The sequence below is a fragment of the Hordeum vulgare genome, chromosome 7H, assembly GCF_904849725.1.
Source record: "Hordeum vulgare subsp. vulgare chromosome 7H, MorexV3_pseudomolecules_assembly, whole genome shotgun sequence".
Taxonomy (NCBI): domain Eukaryota; kingdom Viridiplantae; phylum Streptophyta; class Magnoliopsida; order Poales; family Poaceae; genus Hordeum; species Hordeum vulgare.
The window spans coordinates 17,039,250-17,052,765 of NC_058524.1; the positions used below are offsets into that span (position 1 = coordinate 17,039,250).

Sequence of the window (13,516 nt, forward strand, 5' to 3'; positions counted from 1 at the left end):
TGGTCCATAAAAAGATGAAAAAACAAAAACATAGGAAAAAAAAGAAAAAGACCGCACACGTCAAATTGGTCAACCAACTTGCATTATAGTTGATGTTTTGATTAGATTTGATTTGATTGAGTTAATACTTGTTCGGGGAAAGTGTCGATTCGGTTGGATTTTATTTCGGAATAGTGTCGAGTCAAATAGTATGTTGAGCAAAAAATAATAGATCGGTCATAGAAAAAATGAAAGAGCAAAAAATAAAATAAAAGAACAAAAAAAAGGGAAAACGCTCATACGCGTCAAATGGGCCGGCAAACTTTGATTATAGTTGATGTTTCAATAAGATTTGGTTTGATTTCATTATGAGTAGGAGAAGGCAAGTAAAGTATAGATTTAGTTGAGCTCTTATTATGACGTTGTTTTAGAACAGTGCCAATTTAACTGAGTTAATGCATGCGTCAAATGGGCCGATCACTTGTCTGCACTTCAGCAAAAGAATGCATGTATGACACTTGTGGGCATAATATATGGTTGATGGGAGGTGAGGTGAGGCCAGACTACCAACTTACCCTTTGTTACACGTAATACTATAATCTAAAAACAACATTTTGAGTTGATTATCATCGTGCAGAATCATCAAATAACTATAACTAAGATAGCTACGATGCATCTGATATTTATGGAAACACGATCAAACCCATTTGTTGTATTTGTTGTATGCACGATCTTGAAAGCATAATTCCTACTTGTACATCTTCAATGGTTGTGAAAAATGCTGCTTTGGCGGTTCCAAGGGCAGACGCAATGCCGGTAGAACCCCTAAACTTGCACATACGTACTCAGAGTGTTATAATGCAGTCCAAGTAGAAGTAGGTTTAAAACTCTCGATGGCGTGCTGTTTTGTGTAGACACATCTCTACCGCTGAGATATCATAATTGTAGACCGATAAATATCCACCATCCTTTTTATTGATTAAGCAATATACAATAGACAATAATTTTATTTATAAGTACATTTAAACCCATTTTTATTACAAGGACATCTTATTGAAAATTGCGGTGGTATGATGGACTACTCTGTTCTTGCAACAGTGCAATTCAGCAACCTTGTCCATGACTCCATGTATCGCATTCAGACGTAGGCAGCTCATTTAAGAGCTAGCTGTTGTAGGCAGACTGCTTACTATGGTGTTGAGCCAATCTTGAGCAATGTGGTGGTAAGCTGCCTCCGTCAGGTGGACACCATCCCAGAATAGATGAGTGGACGGATCCTCGCACGTCGTCGCGGCTTCGTCGCCACAAGCGACCGAGAGGTTGTAGTGGTACCTCCCACGTCCTCCACAGCAAACTTTAAGAGCATCGTCTTTTTTAATCCCTGCAACCACCGCATAACTGAACTCATCAACTTGCACAATGTTCACCACCCCTCTATTTTCATAACTGAACTCATCAAGATTTGCGCTGAACAATGAATCCAAAAAGGTGTGCAATATGTTTGGACAAAACTCAACGCGAAATGAATCTCAGGGCACTTCCAACAATGAAGAACATATACATAGAATGATACCGACCGAATTTTTCAGGCGACTTGACCATCTCCATAACGTGGTTGAACAGGTCGGTGTGGATGATGGTCACATCGGGGTGCTCCGCCCGCAGCTTCTGGACAGCGTCTCGCAACAGAGAGTTGTGGAGCTTCACGATCTCGTTGGGCTCCTTGAGACAACCGGTGGTGGCGTCGTACTCCGAAGCATCGGCGTCCTCGAAGGTGACGAGAACCGGCGGCGCGCATCCAGACGGGATCATGCCAGGGACAACAAGAGTCTTGGCCCCATGCTCGATCACTCTCTGCTTGTTGCATTAGTTTTCATGATGTTAACATGCATGTACGCAGATTGAAAACAGCTGGAGTGACATGATGAGCATGATGAGTCAAGTAGTCTTGCCTGGGCACCCATGGAGATGGTCTGGATGAGATCTGGCACGAATGCTCTGATTTCTTGCATGCTCTTCTTCCCAAACGAGTATTGGTAGTCGTTGATCCCGAACTCACCCACGAAGAAGAGTGATCTGCCAAAGAAATCCTTGCACTCTGCAGTGAAGCATTTCTCCTCTTGATTATGTGTACGCACATCAAGTGTTCGGTTAATGGTACAACGGTTGGAAGAATATATCATTACCATGTGTAGTCATCAAATTCACAATTCAACTCATTATATTTCAACTTATGTTGACATATTCACTATAGTGATTTATCTTTTTCAAATCATTTTTTTCTCTACACTTTGCGTTCATAACGTTTAACCAGTAGAGATATGTTCATAACGTTTGATATTTATCCATAAGATCTTGAATCCAACGCTGGCCTAGAGTAGTGACCATAATAAGTTCATCATGTTTAACCAGTACTTCTCCAAACTAGGGTGGCGGCCGTTGCATATTATTTTATGCGCATTTCCAGTTCAATTCGTTGTGTGAAGCTAAGTAAATATATATATAACCTTGGTCCGTTTGGCACAAGTAAGGCTTGAGCTCCTCGAACCAGCCAAGCTGCACTTCGAGGCTGATGTTGAGGGGGAACGGGTTGGCACCGGGAGGGTCCCCGATGTGGAAGAAACTGGAGTTGAGAGCTGTGGCGCTGCCGACAGCGAAGTTGGCGCCCTGCCGGAAGCTCCCCTTGTGCGACAGGTATGGTGGCACGAGAGGCAAGCCTAGGCCTTGAGCTGGAAATCATACGTTGATCACCTTGAAATACACATATATAGGCAGGGAGAGGGAGGCTACTGATGATCACAGATTAATTACCAATGAAGTCTATGATGAGGCGGCCGTTGCAGTTGCGACCAGTGGGGCGACCGCCGAAGAAGGTCATGCCGTAGGGAGGGCGCATCACAACGTCAAAGATGTTGTACCAGCCGAAGACGACGGGGTTGTTGCCAGTGTCCGTGAAGGAGTCACCAAAGGCGAAGATGGAGTCGAACGGCCCGCCACCGCGGAGGTAGGCCGCCTCAGCCGACGGGAGCAAAATGGCAAGCGCCGCCGCCATGAAGGCTGCCGCCACCAATATTCCACGACTACCCATCTTGAGCCCTCAGCTCGGTGTACGTCCTTAGTGATGATGATGATGAGCTATGTATTTATAAGGAAGTCTCCACCGAGCGCGCGCATGCGTCGTCGTATTTCGCACGCGCTGGATGAGCAGGTTCACATCTTTGTCGCGCCATCTCATCCATTGTTGGCTTTGCATCGCTTTCAAAGTTTCAATGCACTTAGAGCGATACCCTCATAGAATCTGTAGATTAATTGCCGTCTCATATATGAGGAACCTAACATGTATTATATGAGTAGCATGTGTAGTTTTTTGTCCCCGTCTATATGGGGTACAACGTCATCGTCAAGAGATAAAGCACTCCATTTGCATATAATTGCACCATCAACAATGGATCGGGATAAAATTAATAGGATGGCTGGCCTATACATATTACTCCCTCTGTACCTAAATAATTATACTTGGAAAGAAATGGACTAGTTCTCCCCAACTACAATTATTTTGGAACGAAGGGAATATATACCATACACATATTACTACAACTGTTTAATATCAACAAAGATGGCTCTTTAAAAGAAATAATGATAACTAAAGATAAATTTAAATTTATTATAAAGCATAGTGTGAGCCATTTGGGCATATTATCTTTTGAACTAAAAATTCAGCAGGAAGTAGGCTCCTTAATTTTTTACAAGAACAAACATGGTATCCATCCAATTTGAGAGGGGTACGTCGAACTTTCCTTATATATTGGGTAGAGATGTGTTTAAAGCTTTCCATTTAGTTGTGCAATTTAGGATATGTATCATTTTAATGTATACAAATGTAATTCCCTCCATTGTCCTACTGTTAGATGATATTTGGTTCATGTCCTCGTGTACGCCTTGGCTAGATTGCTGGTCTATTGTTTCTGTATGATGCAATTTTTTGGCTCATGGACAGCAATGAGCATTTGAAAGTTAAGTTGAGTAAAAACATTTGTTAAATAAACACCTCTAGAATTGGCAAGCATCAATATCAATATGTCAACAAAAAAGAAGGATGTGAAAGATTGATATAAAATCACAGTTATCCAGCCATTGGATCAATGTGGAAGCATTCTCATCTTCGCCTCGCCTTATTTAGCCAAACCACATACCATGTTACTTGACAACCATAAAACTAAGATCAAACGCAGCGACAAGAAAACATTCTCATCTTGGAGTTGTGTCCAGTGCACTGGATCCAATGACTCTGTTATGTGACAACACTGGTGCCCTTGCTCTAGCCAAGGAACCAAGGTTTCACAAGAGGACGAGACACATAAAGCAACGCTTCAATTCCATCCGCGATTACATCAAAGAAGAGGACATAAATATTTGCAAAGTGCACACGGATCTGAATGTTGCAGACCCGTTGACTAAGCCTCTTCCATGAGTAAAACATGATCAACACCAGAACTGTATGGGTGTTACATTCGTTACATTGTAAATCACATACTGATGTGAGCTAGATTATTGACTCTAGTGCAAGTGAGAGACTGTTGGAAATATGCCCTAGAGTAAATAATAAAATAGTTATTATTATATTTCCTTGTTCAAGATAATCGTTTATTATCCATGCTAGAATTATATTGAATGGAAACTCATATACAAGTGTGGATATATAGACAACACACTATCCCTAATAAGCATCTAGTTGACAAGCTCGTTGATCAAAGATGGTTAAGGTCTCCTAGCCATAGACAAGGGTTGTCGCTTCATAACGGGATCACACATTAGGAGAATGATGTGATGGACAAGACCCAAACTACGAACGTAGCATGTGATCGTGTCGTTTTATTGCTACTATTTTTCTGCATGTCACGTATATGTTCCTATGACCATGAGATCATGTAACTCACTGACACCGGAACAATACCTTGTGTGTATCAAACGTCGCAACGTAACTTGGTGACTATAAAGGTGTTCCATAGGTATCTCTGAAGGTGTCTGTTGAGTTAGCATGAATCAAGATTGGGATTTGTCACTTCGTATGACGGCGAGGTATCTCTGGGCCCACTCGGTAATACAACATCACAACAAGCCTTGCAAGCAATGTGACTAAAGAGTTAGCCACGGGATTTTGTATTACAGAACGAGTAAAGAGACTTGCCGGTAACGAGGTTCAAATAGGTATAGAGATACCGACGATCGAATCTCAGGCAAGTAACATACCTAAGGACAAAGGGAATGTTATACGGGATTAACTGAATCCTTGACATAGAGGTTCAACCGATTAAGATCTTTGTATAATATGTAGGATCCAATATGTACATCCAGGCCCCCACTATTGGATATTGACCGAACAGTGTATCGGTCATGTCTACATAGTTCTCAAACCCGCAGGGTCTGCACACTTAAGGTTCGGTGACGTTTCAGTATAGTTGAATTATGTATGTTGGTGACCGAATGTTGTTCGGAGTCCCGAGTGAGATCCCGGACGTCATGAGGAGTTCCAGAATGGTCCGGATATGAAGATTGATATATTGGAAGGGTACATTTGGCTTCCGGAAGGATTTCAGACATTACCAAGAAAGTACCGGGAGTGACGAATGAGTTCCGGCGTTCCACCGGGATGGGCCACCTACCCGGAGAGGGACCAAATATGCCCAAGGGTGGCGCACCAGCCCCTGGTGGGCTGGGAGGCTAGCCCAAGTGGGCCTATTTCGGCCGAAGTGCAAAAGAGAGAGAGGTGGGACAAACCTACTAGCAAGAGGACTCCTCCTCCACCAAACCCAATTGAAGGAGGACTCCTCCCTCCTCCTTGGTGCGCCGGCCGAACCCCTAGGGTTTTCCCTAGGGTGCCACCCCTCCCTCCCTCCCTCCTATATATAGTGGAGGGTAGAGAGGCTATCCGCACCTCAAGCCACGGCGCAGCCCCTCTCCCTCCACTACTTCGTGACACCCCGTAGGTTATTCTGGTAGTGCACGGCAAAGCCATGCCTGCGTAGCTCCACCATCATCACCGTCACGCCGTCGTGACGTCGGAGAATTCGGCTACCTCTTCGTCTCTCTTGTTGGATCAAGAAGGCGGAGATCGTCATCGAGTTGCACGTGTGCTGAACGCGGAGGTGTCATCTGTTCGGCACTTGATCATGATTGGATCGAGGGACGGCTTGCGATTTGGATCGCGAAGACGTTCGACTACATCAACCGTGTTTCTTAATGCTTCCCTCTTAGCGATCTACAAGGGTATGTGGGTCAGATCTCTCCTCTCGTAGATGATCATCACCATGGATAGATCTTATGTGTGCGTAGGAAAAAATTTGTTTCCCATGCAACGTTCTCTAACAGCTACCTCCATCACAAGGAACAACCGAGATGCTCAGGTACGGATAAATGGAGCGGATCCAGACACCGGCTGTGAGGAGCATCTATGCCCACGCACTGGCCCACGGTAGCCGCCACCTACCGATTTGAGATGTTGGAGTCACCTCCATCTCCACCATGGTTTTGGTTTGGTAGGCATGTTTTTCACATAGAAAACCTGAGCCACATCATTGGCTAGGACGAATGATTCGTCTGTGTACGCAAGATTGTTGAGATCCACTCTTGTCATTCCATATTGTGGGTCTACCTTTACCCCGCCTCCTGTCAGATTGATTTATTTGCACCAAAATAAAGGAACCATAAAATCACGTCCATAGTCAAGTTCTCATATCTCCTTTATATCACCATAAAATGGTGACTTATGATGCAGTAATGCCCGCCACGACTACGGGGAATGTGTGGGAAGATATTCTTCATTTTATTATTGTTTGATTATTTTAAATTCAACAACCGGCATAACCATATTTCACATTCTATGGCAAACCATTTAATTTCAAGAAACACAAAGTCGTCTAAATCGCCAACAATTATGTTACCGTCATACATAAAATATCATATTCGACATACGCCTTTGTGGCTAATTTTTTTAAATATTGCATTTTTTTTATTCATTTCAAAAAAATAATGCTCAAATTTAAAAAAAAATCAAAAATATACCTGCCTCGGCTTAGGCGTGGCCGACAGGGACTAATCGGCCTAGCCAAGACCAATTAGTCCCAGTCGGCCTTGGCTAGGCCGACATGCCTATCAACCTGATGTGAGTGCGTGACAGGGACTAATCGGCCTTGGCTAGGCCAATTAGTTCCTGTCGGCCTAGCCAAGACCAATAAGTCCCTCACAGGTCTAATTGGTCTTGGCTAAGCTAATAGGTGCATGGAAGTTTTTTTCAACCTTAGCTATTTTCCCGGCTCCATTTCCCGCCCATATTCCCCCAATCTTTCCCTCCATTTCGTTCCCTCCTCCGTTGCCGCCTGCATGCGCATCTCCGTGAGTTTGGAACCAAACTCCACATCCCTTTCTTCCTATATGCTTGGTCATCATACTCCCTTCATCACAGTTTATAAGTCATGCATGTGTACCTAGGTCATCAATTTAATTTATATAAAATATATTATTTAACGTAAAAATTATATCGTTAGAAAATAAAACATCTAAAGTTTTCAATGATATACCTTTTGTAATATATGTCTTTCATTACGTTGGTCAAATTGATGACCTAGATACACGTGTCGGACTTATACACTGAAACAGAGGGAGTACTATTTGAGAGACAACCACTTTCCTTTTTGAGAATAAATCCGTAGTATTGATCCACGTGCGGCAAAAGGAAAGAACCCAACAAAACCACACACACCAGAACTTTGTTTCCTTTCTAACCAAGATTGGAGTCTGGTGTCCCGGTGTTTGGATTTGAATCAAATAAGCGTCCACGAAACTTTGCTCTACTTATACACACCCCCGCCTGGATTTGCAATCTCCATCGTGATATTGTCATCGCCGTCATGCTAGCCGAGACACAATCACGTCGGGCTTGTCGATGGCAAAGCAAAGGTTGCACGAGGCGGCGCTGCAGGAGTGGTAGCTGGCGAAAGAGGAAGCCGCGACGTCCCCGGCATGCAGCCGTGCAGTGCTGCTAGCGCTTGACGGAACGGATTGATGTACGTGGTTCATGATCGACATGTTTCTTGCCATGGCACGCCCTTGGAACTCGTGCAACATGCCATGGCAGGGCAGTGCGTACACGGGTTAGAGCAACGTGGTAGCCCAGCAAGCGTGAACAACGGAGATACAACCGGCGTCACAACGCTCAAGGCCACAGGAATGACAGGGGAAGTGATGTGCACATGAGGCTTTAGCGAGAGAAACGACTTGGCCACCCGAGAAAACGGTGAGCGGTGGTTGTAGGGAGAGGTACAAAGGGAAAATAGGGGTATATTAATCTCTAATCGTCTTCCTTGCAGATAATCATGAACGAGGATGCGAGCAGATCTTTGGCTCTAGGTTGTACGATGAAAGGAAAAATTCGCATTTACGCACAGGTACACAGTCACATGAGTAATATTCAGATATACTCTATAATTGATTGAATAATCAGTTGTGATTTATTTTACCTTCAAAGAAGCTTGGTGGACAAGGAAACTGTCGGCATCGGGTTGTGCCACTGTCGGCTAGCTCCTTGCAACGTGCAACAACTATAGAATATAGGCAAAAGTGTGTGCATAAAGCATACGCATATAACTATATATTTAAATATCCTTGCAAAAAAACTATATATTCAAATCATTTATACTATCGGGGGAGGCCAGAATCATGAAGGTTGTGAGGGTACACTATATATTCAAATCATTTATACTATGGGCGGGAAATGGAGCCGGGAAAATAGCTAAGGTTGAAAAAGAATCTCATGCACCTATTGGCTTAGCCAAGACCAATAAGTCAGGAACTAATTGGCCTAGCCAAGACCGATTAGTCCCTGCCATGCATCCACATGTAGGTTGATAGGCATGTCGGCCTAGCCAAGGCCGACTGGGACTAATTGGTCTTGGCTAGGCCGATTAGTCCCTGTCGACCACGCCTAAGCCTAGGCAGGTATATTTTTGAAAAATTTCAAATTTAAGCATTATTTTTCGAAAAGAATAAAAAAATGCAATACTGCGACTATGAAGGAGCCTTATCAAGCGGTTGCTACAAGGCAGATGACTTTAAATCGTTCGAGGGAGTGTGATGCCAGACTACCTCCTTCCGACCAGGTCCTGGAGCTGCCACAGAGCGGGCACACATCATTGTCAAGGGTTGGGGTCGCTCGCCATGGCGGGAGAAGGGTGACATCCATTGGTAGTTTGCGGCCTCCATCACAAGCAATAACCGAGAAGCTCGAGCATGACGGAATGGAGTGGATCCAGACGTCGCCTATGAGGAGCATCTCCACCCACGAACTGGCCCAAGAACGCCGCCACCACCTACCGCTCTAAGATGTTGTGACCGCCACCGTCGTCACCCCCTACTCCGCAATGCCGATATGACCGCCATGCTAGTTTGTAGGCGCGTTGCGTTTTTCCTCGAAGAGGAAGGGATTGATGTAGTAGAATGACAACAAGTATTTCTCTCGGTGAGAATCAAGGTTTATCGAACCAATAGGATAAGCACGTAATCAACCGTCGACGGTACCTGCACAAACAAAAGCAAATACTTGCACTCAACGCGGGCAAGAGGGTTGTTAATTCCCTTACACACTCGTTAATTGCAAAGTAAATTAAAAGTAAATAAAATATAGCAAGGTAAATAGTGTTCTAGTAAATATGAGGAATAGACGGGGGCATTCTTTTCATTAGAAGCATCTCTCTCAAGAACATAGCATACGCTGGGTAAATAAATTATTATTGGACAATTGATAGAAAAACACATAGATGTGATGTTATGCATGGCATGATCCTGTACATAGGTATTACGTCCGTGACAAGTAGACCGACTCCTGCCTGCATCTACTACTATTACTCCATCAATCGACCGCTATCCCGCATGCATCTATGTGAGCACAAATAATGGATTGGTCCATAAAAAGATGAAAAAACAAAAACATAGGAAAAAAAAGAAAAAGACCGCACACGTCAAATTGGTCAACCAACTTGCATTATAGTTGATGTTTTGATTAGATTTGATTTGATTGAGTTAATACTTGTTCGGGGAAAGTGTCGATTCGGTTGGATTTTATTTCGGAATAGTGTCGAGTCAAATAGTATGTTGAGCAAAAAATAATAGATCGGTCATAGAAAAAATGAAAGAGCAAAAAATAAAATAAAAGAACAAAAAAAAGGGAAAACGCTCATACGCGTCAAATGGGCCGGCAAACTTTGATTATAGTTGATGTTTCAATAAGATTTGGTTTGATTTCATTATGAGTAGGAGAAGGCAAGTAAAGTATAGATTTAGTTGAGCTCTTATTATGACGTTGTTTTAGAACAGTGCCAATTTAACTGAGTTAATGCATGCGTCAAATGGGCCGATCACTTGTCTGCACTTCAGCAAAAGAATGCATGTATGACACTTGTGGGCATAATATATGGTTGATGGGAGGTGAGGTGAGGCCAGACTACCAACTTACCCTTTGTTACACGTAATACTATAATCTAAAAACAACATTTTGAGTTGATTATCATCGTGCAGAATCATCAAATAACTATAACTAAGATAGCTACGATGCATCTGATATTTATGGAAACACGATCAAACCCATTTGTTGTATTTGTTGTATGCACGATCTTGAAAGCATAATTCCTACTTGTACATCTTCAATGGTTGTGAAAAATGCTGCTTTGGCGGTTCCAAGGGCAGACGCAATGCCGGTAGAACCCCTAAACTTGCACATACGTACTCAGAGTGTTATAATGCAGTCCAAGTAGAAGTAGGTTTAAAACTCTCGATGGCGTGCTGTTTTGTGTAGACACATCTCTACCGCTGAGATATCATAATTGTAGACCGATAAATATCCACCATCCTTTTTATTGATTAAGCAATATACAATAGACAATAATTTTATTTATAAGTACATTTAAACCCATTTTTATTACAAGGACATCTTATTGAAAATTGCGGTGGTATGATGGACTACTCTGTTCTTGCAACAGTGCAATTCAGCAACCTTGTCCATGACTCCATGTATCGCATTCAGACGTAGGCAGCTCATTTAAGAGCTAGCTGTTGTAGGCAGACTGCTTACTATGGTGTTGAGCCAATCTTGAGCAATGTGGTGGTAAGCTGCCTCCGTCAGGTGGACACCATCCCAGAATAGATGAGTGGACGGATCCTCGCACGTCGTCGCGGCTTCGTCGCCACAAGCGACCGAGAGGTTGTAGTGGTACCTCCCACGTCCTCCACAGCAAACTTTAAGAGCATCGTCTTTTTTAATCCCTGCAACCACCGCATAACTGAACTCATCAACTTGCACAATGTTCACCACCCCTCTATTTTCATAACTGAACTCATCAAGATTTGCGCTGAACAATGAATCCAAAAAGGTGTGCAATATGTTTGGACAAAACTCAACGCGAAATGAATCTCAGGGCACTTCCAACAATGAAGAACATATACATAGAATGATACCGACCGAATTTTTCAGGCGACTTGACCATCTCCATAACGTGGTTGAACAGGTCGGTGTGGATGATGGTCACATCGGGGTGCTCCGCCCGCAGCTTCTGGACAGCGTCTCGCAACAGAGAGTTGTGGAGCTTCACGATCTCGTTGGGCTCCTTGAGACAACCGGTGGTGGCGTCGTACTCCGAAGCATCGGCGTCCTCGAAGGTGACGAGAACCGGCGGCGCGCATCCAGACGGGATCATGCCAGGGACAACAAGAGTCTTGGCCCCATGCTCGATCACTCTCTGCTTGTTGCATTAGTTTTCATGATGTTAACATGCATGTACGCAGATTGAAAACAGCTGGAGTGACATGATGAGCATGATGAGTCAAGTAGTCTTGCCTGGGCACCCATGGAGATGGTCTGGATGAGATCTGGCACGAATGCTCTGATTTCTTGCATGCTCTTCTTCCCAAACGAGTATTGGTAGTCGTTGATCCCGAACTCACCCACGAAGAAGAGTGATCTGCCAAAGAAATCCTTGCACTCTGCAGTGAAGCATTTCTCCTCTTGATTATGTGTACGCACATCAAGTGTTCGGTTAATGGTACAACGGTTGGAAGAATATATCATTACCATGTGTAGTCATCAAATTCACAATTCAACTCATTATATTTCAACTTATGTTGACATATTCACTATAGTGATTTATCTTTTTCAAATCATTTTTTTCTCTACACTTTGCGTTCATAACGTTTAACCAGTAGAGATATGTTCATAACGTTTGATATTTATCCATAAGATCTTGAATCCAACGCTGGCCTAGAGTAGTGACCATAATAAGTTCATCATGTTTAACCAGTACTTCTCCAAACTAGGGTGGCGGCCGTTGCATATTATTTTATGCGCATTTCCAGTTCAATTCGTTGTGTGAAGCTAAGTAAATATATATATAACCTTGGTCCGTTTGGCACAAGTAAGGCTTGAGCTCCTCGAACCAGCCAAGCTGCACTTCGAGGCTGATGTTGAGGGGGAACGGGTTGGCGCCGGGAGGGTCCCCGATGTGGAAGAAACTGGAGTTGAGAGCTGTGGCGCTGCCGACAGCGAAGTTGGCGCCCTGCCGGAAGCTCCCCTTGTGCGACAGGTATGGTGGCACGAGAGGCAAGCCTAGGCCTTGAGCTGGAAATCATACGTTGATCACCTTGAAATACACATATATAGGCAGGGAGAGGGAGGCTACTGATGATCACAGATTAATTACCAATGAAGTCTATGATGAGGCGGCCGTTGCAGTTGCGACCAGTGGGGCGACCGCCGAAGAAGGTCATGCCGTAGGGAGGGCGCATCACAACGTCAAAGATGTTGTACCAGCCGAAGACGACGGGGTTGTTGCCAGTGTCCGTGAAGGAGTCACCAAAGGCGAAGATGGAGTCGAACGGCCCGCCACCGCGGAGGTAGGCCGCCTCAGCCGACGGGAGCAAAATGGCAAGCGCCGCCGCCATGAAGGCTGCCGCCACCAATATTCCACGACTACCCATCTTGAGCCCTCAGCTCGGTGTACGTCCTTAGTGATGATGATGATGAGCTATGTATTTATAAGGAAGTCTCCACCGAGCGCGCGCATGCGTCGTCGTATTTCGCACGCGCTGGATGAGCAGGTTCACATCTTTGTCGCGCCATCTCATCCATTGTTGGCTTTGCATCGCTTTCAAAGTTTCAATGCACTTAGAGCGATACCCTCATAGAATCTGTAGATTAATTGCCGTCTCATATATGAGGAACCTAACATGTATTATATGAGTAGCATGTGTAGTTTTTTGTCCCCGTCTATATGGGGTACAACGTCATCGTCAAGAGATAAAGCACTCCATTTGCATATAATTGCACCATCAACAATGGATCGGGATAAAATTAATAGGATGGCTGGCCTATACATATTACTCCCTCTGTACCTAAATAATTATACTTGGAAAGAAATGGACTAGTTCTCCCCAACTACAATTATTTTGGAACGAAGGGAATATATACCATACACATATTACTACAACTGTTTAA

The 13,516-nt window shown here is 43.9% G+C and overlaps 2 protein-coding genes across 2 annotated transcripts; both read right to left on the minus strand.

Annotated features, from left to right (window-relative positions):
• Positions 1-934: 934 nt before the first annotated feature.
• Positions 935-3,088, minus strand: LOC123410683 (GDSL esterase/lipase At5g45910-like). The gene is made up of 5 exons (XM_045103623.1): positions 2,791-3,088; positions 2,487-2,708; positions 1,932-2,077; positions 1,557-1,833; positions 935-1,360 (listed from the first exon to the last, which is right to left on the minus strand). The coding sequence occupies exons 1-5, from the start codon at positions 3,065-3,067 to the stop codon at positions 1,137-1,139; spliced, it is 1,146 nt and encodes a 381-aa protein (XP_044959558.1). The 5' UTR covers positions 3,068-3,088; the 3' UTR covers positions 935-1,136.
• A 7,780-nt stretch (positions 3,089-10,868) lies between these two features.
• LOC123410446 (GDSL esterase/lipase At5g45910-like) lies at positions 10,869-13,024 on the minus strand. Its single transcript, XM_045103391.1, has 5 exons — positions 12,723-13,024; positions 12,419-12,640; positions 11,864-12,009; positions 11,489-11,765; positions 10,869-11,292 (listed from the first exon to the last, which is right to left on the minus strand). The coding sequence occupies exons 1-5, from the start codon at positions 12,997-12,999 to the stop codon at positions 11,069-11,071; spliced, it is 1,146 nt and encodes a 381-aa protein (XP_044959326.1). The 5' UTR covers positions 13,000-13,024; the 3' UTR covers positions 10,869-11,068.
• Between the last annotated feature and the right edge of the window lie 492 nt (positions 13,025-13,516).